Source organism: Zingiber officinale, chromosome 5B (genome assembly GCF_018446385.1).
Source record: "Zingiber officinale cultivar Zhangliang chromosome 5B, Zo_v1.1, whole genome shotgun sequence".
NCBI lineage: Eukaryota > Viridiplantae > Streptophyta > Magnoliopsida > Zingiberales > Zingiberaceae > Zingiber > Zingiber officinale.
In genome coordinates, this window is record NC_055995.1 from 88,475,927 (window position 1) to 88,485,841 (window position 9,915).

General features: G+C 42.2%; 1 protein-coding gene across 1 annotated transcript; it reads right to left on the bottom strand.

Annotated features, from left to right (window-relative positions):
* Positions 1–225: 225 nt before the first annotated feature.
* On the bottom strand, positions 226–1,326 carry LOC121986819. The gene has a single exon (XM_042540756.1). The coding sequence runs from the start codon at positions 1,324–1,326 to the stop codon at positions 226–228; it is 1,101 nt and encodes a 366-aa protein (XP_042396690.1).
* Between the last annotated feature and the right edge of the window lie 8,589 nt (positions 1,327–9,915).

The window sequence follows — 9,915 nt, forward strand, 5'->3', positions numbered from 1 at the left end:
CCCGACCTCCACAGGGACAACTGCTTCACTGTCATATACCAACTAAAATGGGGTTACGTCAGTCGCCTCTTTCGGAGTCGTGCGGAGAGCCCATAGCACACTTGGGAGCTCGTCGACCCAGCTGCCTCTCATGTGGTCGAGCCAAGCGTGCAAGACTTTGAGGATCTCCCGATTGGCGACTTTCGCTTGCCTGTTGCCTTGAGGGTAGGTCACTGAGGGGAAGGATTATTGGATGCCATAGTCTTCACACCATTTTTTGAGCTTCCGACCAACAAATTGCCTCCCATTGTCGGGCACGAGTCGGCGTGGGATTCCAAATTGACAGATAATGTTATGCCAAATAAATTTGGAGACCATATGCTCGATGATTCTTGCAAGCGGCTCGGCCTCTACCCACTTTAAGAAGTAGTCCACCTCCACCAGTAGAAACTTTCGCTGACTGATTGTCATAGGGAAAGGCCCCACGATGTCCATGCACCATTGGTCGAACGGGCACGATACCATGGACGCTTTCATCTCCTTGGTCGGTCGGTGTGACATGTTCTGGTACTTCTGGCAAGACAAGCAAGTTACCACCGTCCGAGCGGCATCCTCCTGGAGGGTCGGCCAAAAGTATCCAGCCAAAAGTATTTTTCGGGCCAATGCACGACCGCCCGGATGACCTCCGAAAGAACCTTGGTGCACCTCATTCAGGATGTAATCGACATCTTCTAGTCCGACGCACTTGAGTAGGGGTCGGGAGAAGACTTTCTTATAGAGCTGGTCATCGATCAATGTGAATCGACCGACCCTTTTCTTTATCAAGCGAGTAGCTTCCGGATTGGTAGATGCAGTTCCCGAATGTAAGAACTTCGTCAGGGCCATCCTCCAGTCGTTCGGGAAGGTGATTTCCTCCATACGGTCGATGTGGGCCACCAATGAGACTTGCTCGATCGGCTGACCTATGACGATCGACGTTAGCGAACTGGCAAACTTTGCTAGCTCATCCGCTGCTTGGTTCTTCGATCGGGGAATCTTCTGTATAACCACTTCTTGGAAGTTGACCTTTAGCTTTTCAAAAGCCTCTGCATAGAGCTTTAGCCGTGTGCTGCTTATCTCAAAGGCTCCGGATAGTTGTTGGGCGACGAGCTGGGAATCCGAGTGAATGAGGACTTTATCTGCTCCCACGTGCCGAGCTGCTTGCAGGCCAGCTATCAATGCCTTATACTCTACTTCGTTATTAGTAGCTCGGTAGTCTAACAAGGTGGATAGCTGCATCCAGTCTTCCCGAGGTGAGATGAGGATTAAGCCGATCCCGCTGCCCTGCCGAGTGGACGAGCCTTCCATATATACCTTCCATGTGGTTGCCGGTTCATCACTCTACACTTCTGTGATATATCTGCCAAGAACCGAGCCTTGATCGCCGGTCGGGGTTGATACTGGATGTCGAACTCACTAAGTTCTGTCGTCCATTTAATTAGCCGTCCGGACACCTCAGGATTGAGGAGAACCCTCCCCCAAAGCGTTGTTGGTCATCACTAGTATTGAGTGCGCTAGGAAGTACGGGCGAGCCTCCGCGCGGCGAGTACGAGTGCATAGGCCAACTTTTCGAGACCGATGTAGCGAGATTTAGCATCCTTCAATATATGGCTCAGAAAATATACAGGTTTCTGATCATGTACGTTCTGCCTGACCAGAGCCGATCCAACGGCATGTTCATTGGATGGCAAATATATCCAGAGTGGCTCACCCACAACTGGCTTGACTAACACAGGTAGTGAGCTCAGATACTCCTTCAGCTCCTCCAGCTCTTAGTCACACTCGGCGTCCCATTGGATTTTGTGGCTCAGTACAGTATCTTGAAAAATGATAGGCTTCGATCGGATGACTTGGATATGAATCGGGACAACGCCGTGATCCGACTGGTCAGCCTTTGAGCTTCCTTCAAATTCCTAGCCGGAGGCATGCTCTGCAAAGTGTGGACCTTGCTGGGATTGGCTTCGATGCCCCGCTCGGTGACAATGTAGCCTAGGAAGCAACCACTCTTTGTGCCGAACAGACACTTGCTCAGGTTCAACTTTATTCCGTATGCTCTTAGCGTCTGGCAGGCTTCGTTGATATCTGCCCATAGATTAGCAGCTCGGAGGGATTTGATGAGTATGTCATTGACGTATACCTCCATATTACGGTTGATCTGCCGTCGGAACACTTTATTCATTAACCTCTGGTAGGTGGCTCCGGCGTTCTTCAATCCGAACGACATGACGCTGTAGCAGTATGTTCCATTGACCATAATGAAGCTGACCTTCTCTTGATCCTCGTGGGCGAGTGACACTTGATGGTATCCTTGATACGCGTCAAACATACAGATCAGCTCGTAGCCCGCCGTCGAGTCCACCAGTTGATCTATCCTGGGCAGCGGATAGAAGTCCTTCGGGTATGCCTTGTTTAAGTCACGAAAGTCGATGCAGACCCGCCATTTGTTGCCCAGCTTGGAGACTAGTACCACATTGGCTAGTCAGCTCGGGAAAATTGGACTTCCCTAATTTGGCCGACCACCAATAGCTTTTCTATCTCCATCCGGATGATCACGTTCTGCTCTGCGCTGAAATCCCTTTTTCTTTGTTTGACCGACCGAGCATCCGGTCGGACGTGAAGCTCATGATAGGCCACGCTTAGGAAGATGTCGGGCAACTCATGTGTCGACCAAGCGAACACATCGTGATTTTGTTTGAGGCAGGCGATCAACTCTGCCTTCTTCTCTTTTTCCAGGTCGGCGGCAACGAAGGTCGTGGCTTCCGACTGGCTTTGGTAGATCTGAACCTCCTCCTTTTCTTCATATACCAAAGTGGGAGGTTTTTTGGTGATAGCATTTACCTCCAGCCGTGGATTCTTCTGAGCGGCCTTGGCCTCGGTCTTGACCATTTCCACATAGCAGCGCCAAGCAGCCAATTGGTTACCTTTGACCTCGCCGACCTGATCGTCCACTGGGAACTTCACCTTTTGGCAGTAGGTCAACACTACTGCCCAAAACTCATTGAGGGTCGGTCGGCCTAAGATAACGTTGTAAGTCGATGGCGCATCCACTACTATGAAGTTAGTAGTTCAGGTCCTCCTAAACAACTCTTCTCCCAACGAGATGATCAATCTTGCTTGGCCAATCGACAAAACATCATTGCCTGTGAATCTTTAAAGAGGGGTCGCCATGGGTAGCAGCTCACTATGATCGATCTGCAGCTGATTGAATGTCTTCTTAAAAATGATGTTCACCGAACTCCCCGTGTCGACGAAGGTCCAGTGAATGGTATAGCTGGCGATTATCGCTCGGATGATCAAAGAATCATCATGAGGGATTTCGACCCCTTCCAGATCGCTGGGGCCGAAGCTGATCTAAGGTCTTTCGGCCTTCTCCTTGCTGCACCCTACGACATGGATCTCCAACCGCTGATCGTACAACTTTCTGGCCCGGTTGGAGTCGCCGCCGGTTGGCCCACCAGCGATCATGCCTATCTCCCCCGGGAAGCGTTGTTCTTGTTCTCCTCTTCCCGGGTAGACGACCAATTTTGCTCGGCCGAGATCCTGGAGGGATAGGTTTCCTCCCTTCGCTGATGGTGATGGCGCTCAGACTCCCTTCTTTCTTCTCATCACTTGGTCGAGCGGTGACGATCTTGTTGATCAGGAGATGGGGAGCGACGACGATATCCCCTAGGGGCCAATCGGCTGACGATTGATGTCAGTCCTCGGTAGTCCCATGTGTTGTGCGTCGCTGACTAGTGGAATGAATAAAACATAGGCGTTCATACCTTGCCCTTCAAAGCCTTGGGTCGATCGGACGTCACATGCTGTACGACGAGTGCCCTGGTCTCCTGGTGCAATCGTATTCCTTCATCCCTTGGCCCTTTAGGTGGCTGATGGATGCTTAATGGTCGGCGCTCGACTGACGCCGAATACTCAGTTGATGCCTCCTTTTTTCTAGCTGTCTAGGCTTCTTCCATGTTGATGTATTCGTTGGCCTTTTTTACATGTGATCGAAGTCCCGGGGCGGCTTCCTGATGAGTGACCGAAAGAAGTTCCCTTCAGCAATCCCCTGGGTGAAGGCATTCATCATGGTCTCGGAGGAGACCGAGGAGATGTCCATGGCCACTTGGTTGAAGCGCTGGATGTACGCTCGGAGTGCTTCCTTGGGCCCTTGTTTCAGGGTGAAGAGGCTGATGCTTGTCTTCTGGTAGCGTCGGCAGCTGGCGAAGTGGTGCTGGAAGGCGGATCGGAAGTCTTTAAAACTTCGTATCGAGCCATCCGACAGTCTTCTGAACCAGCACTGTGCCGGTCCGGAGAGAGTCATGAGAAAGACTCTACACTTTACTTCTTCTGTGTACTGGTGCAACGTAGCCTCATTGTCGAACCGATCCAGATGATCATCTGGGTCGGTTGTCTTGTTGTACGTCCCAATGGGGTGTAGTGTCGAGACAGAGGATCTTGTAAGATCTCCTCTGAGAACTGCTTGTTGATCCGTTCGGGCCACTTTTCCTTTCCGCACGTCCCGAACGGGCTCCTTCGGAAGATGATCCCCGCTTCTGATGCGCTTGGGCTATCTCCGAGAGGGTTTGGAATAGAGCCCGATGAAAGGGGATCGGTGCGGGCGGCGCTTCCCCTTGGGTGTCGGTCGACCTTCGGTTCTGCCTCCATACAGAGAGTCGCTCCGCTTGGTCTTTTTACCCCGCTCGCCTATCGGTCGCTGAGGTTGCAGGTTGCGGTGCTGGCCGATCGGTTATCGCTTGTTGTTGTTGTTGCTCCATCATTTTTACTGCCCATGCTTGCACAAGCATCTCCAACTCCTCTTGAGTGAGCGTCACGGTGGTTAGTCATTCAGCTTCTTCAATCTTCTCAGCTCGGATTCAGGTGACGTTCCCACAGACGGCACCAAATATGATCCTGCCCAAAAGTTGGGGAGACGGATGCCGGGGACATGGCGCTCTTGCTGACCTCCGGTGGACTTCACTCCCACTTGCAACATAAGCAGCATCAGTGTCGAGCCAGGGAAAGGGTCCCCAACGATGGCCCTCCGACACTCAAGTCATTCTCCGACAAAGTAAGAAGAAGCAAAGAGAACTGTAGCGCAACAATAGAAATCGCGAAAAAAGCATACCTCCGCCGATACCTGGACCCCCTTTATATAGGACTCATGTAGCATGTGTGCACGCTTCTTAAAGTGGGCACGCTATCCCAAGCTTTCCCTGAAGAGACATGTTAGTAAAGTGCCCCTGACATAGTACCTTAATGGGACGAGCATATCTCTGAAGTGACAGTGGAAGCTTCTGTCGTACGATCGTCTATCTGACTATGCCGCCTGTCAGCGGCACTAGCTCCCAAAAGGATGTCAAAGGATATCCTGCTGTGTATGTTGCTTGGCCGAGTGGAATGGCCGCTCGGTCGGAATTCTGATATCCCTGCGTTATCTACTACCATGCCGAGCGGGAGAACCACTCGGCTGAAAGTCCACTGTCGCACCGAGCGGGAGAGGCGCTCCGTTGAAAGTCCTCTGTCTGTGTCGTTCGCCGTCGGGCCGAACGGGATAGCTGCTCGTCTCAGCTTCTATACGTCCCTTGAGCGTCGGTCTGATTACTTCATGTGCCCAAGATGATGGATCGATGCTCAACCTCCCGATCGGTGTGTAACTCGCCCGATCGGCCATATGATCGCTCATCTGTTAACCATCTTGATTTTGACCTCCACGCGGCGGCAGGGCGGGGCCCGCCTAATCCCCACATCACTAATTTAACTTAAACAATTAATTTAATTTAATTAAAAATTAATTTTTCTTTATAGAATAATTCTAATTAAACTTTAATTTTATTTAACTTTATACTAACTTCAAGTTAATTAATCTTAATTTAACTTTAATTCAAACTTTACTTAATAACTTAAACTTTAAAAAGTTTAAGTTAACTTTAATTAATAATTTAACTTTAATTTATAATTTAACTTTAATTAAAGTTAAACCTTATTAAAACATAGGCTAATTAAACTAAATCAACTTAATCCGATCTTAATTTTTTAAAAAATTGATTAATGATTAATTTGAATAATTTTAGTTTAATAAATTAATCAAACTTAATTAACAATTCGAATGGAAGAATAGAAAATACTAATCTTTTAAAATAATATTTTTTTTTTGAAAACCATATTCCCAACACTAAATCCCTTAACACTTAAGTAGAGATACTTGTAGTTAACAAAGATAACCAGTGGTGTCAAGTTAAGGGGAGTATCAACTTAAGGGGAGAATACATTGGAAAACTATTTTTTTGAAAAATCATTGCTTTAAAAATTACTTATTTTGAAAAGTGTTTTGAAAATTATTTCCTGAGTATATATGAAACTTATAATTTTGTAGACTTCAATTTTTTTATCACTATTCATTAAAAAAATCACTTTGAAAATATTTTGAAAAATATTCTAAAAAATACTTTGCTAATGTTTTGAAAATTAGTTTAAAATTTATTTTGTTTGAAAAATGGAGTGAAGAAAGCTTAAAAATTTATTTTGAAGAATGTTTTGAAATTTATGTTACAAAATATTTAAAACGTTTATCTTCAAAAGATATGAAAATTTATATTTATTAAAAAATATTATTTTAAAAGTAATACCAGGATCAAGTAATTTATATTTTGAATATTTGAATATTTTATTTGATAATCTTTAGAATAATTAAGTAATTTAAAAATTCACTTAGAACATTTTTTTTACAAAAGTTACTTTTATTTTTATTTTATTTTTTTTGAAAAATTACTTAGAATTTTTTTTTTAACATTACTTGAAAAATTGCTTACAAATATCTAAATCGGGAAGGTTTTACCAAAATTACCTTAAAAGTGTTTGGAAATTATTAACGTTTATCAAATAGGGTAATTTTGCATGCAGTCCATATTGACAAACAAATCTTTGTATGCAATCCCTATCCATGAAAATCTTTGTTTTCACTCCCCAGCCAAACATCTTTACCTAATTGCCCATTATATTTTTAGGTACAAAAAGTCTAAAAATCAGTATAAATCCTCTTAAATTGAGTATATTAACTTAGAATCTAGTATATTTTCTATCAAATTGAGTACGATTCTTTTTTCACCTCAAAATATACTCAATTTTAGTTTAATGTGCTAAATTTAATAGGAGTTATACTCATTTTTAGACTATTTGTACCGATTTTTAATATCTTTATCTAAAAAATAAGAGGGACAATTTTGATAGAAAATATACTCGATTTTTAATATAAAGTACTGACTTTAAGAAGAATTATACTCATTTTTGGACTTTTTGTACTCAATTTTAGAATTTTTGTACCTAAAAAATTTGAGGGGCAATTTAGGTATCAATATTTGCATGAGGGAGTTGAAACAAGTAATACTTTGCATGCAGGGAGTGAAAATAAAATTTTTTTGATATGGGGATTGCATGCAAAGTTAACATTGTGATTGAGGATTTTTCTCTAATTTACCGTACCAAATACTTGAAAATTTTACTTTAAAAAATTTCTGCGAAAAATGTATGAAATTTTTTTGGAAAACCTTTAGACAAGTGTTTTAGAAAATTTACTTTGAAAATTTTTAAAAAAAAATGCTTGAAAATCACTTTACCAACCTTTTCAAAAAGTACTTACATTGAAAATTTTTACTCTCCCTGACATAAATCTAAAGAATATTATACTTACTAATTTATTTCACTTATCCTTTTGGTGTGACTTATTTACATACTTATATTTAATGCGTTACATCATTCTAATGTATGTCAAAGGAGGAGAATAGTGGGTTAGGTTAAAAAAATCAACTCACTTTACTCAAATTTAGAAAAGTAAACTTATTTTGCATTACATGTTTAATGTTTATTTGCATATTTTTTTCTAACTTTAATCCAGGTTGTCATTATATAAAAAGAGAGAGATTGTTGCTGCAAATTACACTAATAATCAGGTTTTGATGTATGACAAATAGGTTAAAGTTAGATGTATTGTTATCTAATCTCTTTATCGAGTGTGCAGGAATTGATGAGTCTAAAAGACCTGACACCAAGCTGAAGTCCAGATGTATGATTCTAGCAAAAAGTTCAGTTGGGTCTGTGGAACCCGATAGCTGGTTGAAGTCCAATCGGGATATTTGATTTCAGACGATTGGTTGAAGTTCGAATGTGCGATTCCGACAGGAAGACCTGGTGGGTCAAGAGGCAAGTCAAGAGACTACAAATGTTAAGTGTGGTAAGTCATTAGAGGAGAGAGATCTAGTGAGGACGAGTCCCAATGGGACTGTAGGCGCTGGTTCAACTAGATCCATTTTAGAAGTCTAAGATGAGTCCATGACTAGATCCTGGTCTTGGTAAGACAGGATCTAACTCATAAATAAATTATTTGTGCATGTATTTTTTTCTAATTTTATGTTGTAGATACATACATAGATCTTCAGATTCTGCACACGTGACCACTGACAAAGCTTGATTCCGAGTCCAAAGTCAAAAGATATGACCTCCGAAAAATTACTATGTCGAACTAGTGATTGGAAGCACCTCAAGTAGATGGAGTGAATTGAATCGGACTAAACCAGACTGAACTGATCCAGACCGAATCGAATTGAACCAAAGCAATGGCTAAGATCTAAATTATTTAATTAATATTCTCTATAGATTATCCGTAAGATCCAAAGTCAGAAAGTTTATCTCAAATTCAATGGATCTGATAAGAACAAGTTCATCTATAAAAGGAGGTTAGATGTCCAAGAAAAAGATCAACACTTCTACGTGATCCTTTCATCATTCGATTGCTCCGACTACGGCGACTATTCTTCATTCAACCGCTGTCAGTAGACCGACACCAACACACAAGCGCTTCAACTTCTACATCATTGTATTGGTAAAATTTAATTTATAGTTATTTGCTTTATTGTTTAGGAAAGTGTAGGGTGTTACACTTTCCTTACATTATTCTTTGTACTTGATCACTCTACCGAAAGTTTAACGGTAGAGGATTTTAGTGGATTACCCATCGATAGGTTTGAGGGACCTGGGTCTTTGAGTAAGAGTCATCGAAGACTCCGAACCAAGTGACTGATCGTGTACTTTTGTTTTCTTACTTCATTTGTTTTAATTTTGTTGCGTACTCATTTTCAAAATAGAAAAGAAAGTTTTAAAATACACGTGATTCCCCCCCCCCCCCCCTCCTCACGTATAATCGATCCTATATTCTATTCTCTCCGCCTTAAGTTCAATATGGCATGAGACATTAATGAAAGTCTTGATACTTTCACTGTGAGTCAGATTCTATTTCATTATTTTCTAAGAATCAGGAAGGGAATAGATAACTACATGAACCTATTGTTCATCAGTCAACTTATGATCAATAGTCTTTAGCTCCCGAATCAAATTTGTCATTTCCCTCATATGTTGGGTCATAGTGACATTTGGGTGCTTTTTGCAATTGTCAAACTTAATTGTTAGCTGATGAAGTTTACTGAGCCTTACTCTACTGTACTTCTCTCTAAGGGCTCCCCAAACAACATGAGAAGATAGTAATGATTCATACTCAAATACCTAGTCATCCACCATTGAACTAATCAATATTCCCTTAATAGTGGTGTCCTTCCTTTTCTATGCCTTATAGACATCAAGGTCACGTCTGTGTTGTATTGTAGAACCATCAACAAATTCTTCCATGAGCTGATTTACAACCTCTAGAACTTCTTGTTCTTCAAGAACGTATTGTATCTTGAGATGCCAGATTTTATAGTTATCCACATATAATTTCTTTCCATTATTGAGTTTAGCTATGATGTTCTTATTTTCCTTGATCTAAAAAAAATAAACACATGATTTAGTAATTTAGTGTATTTTATATGTATATAATTTATGATTGACTCAATGTTAATTTGAGTTGGTTTACAAAATTAAGTGTCA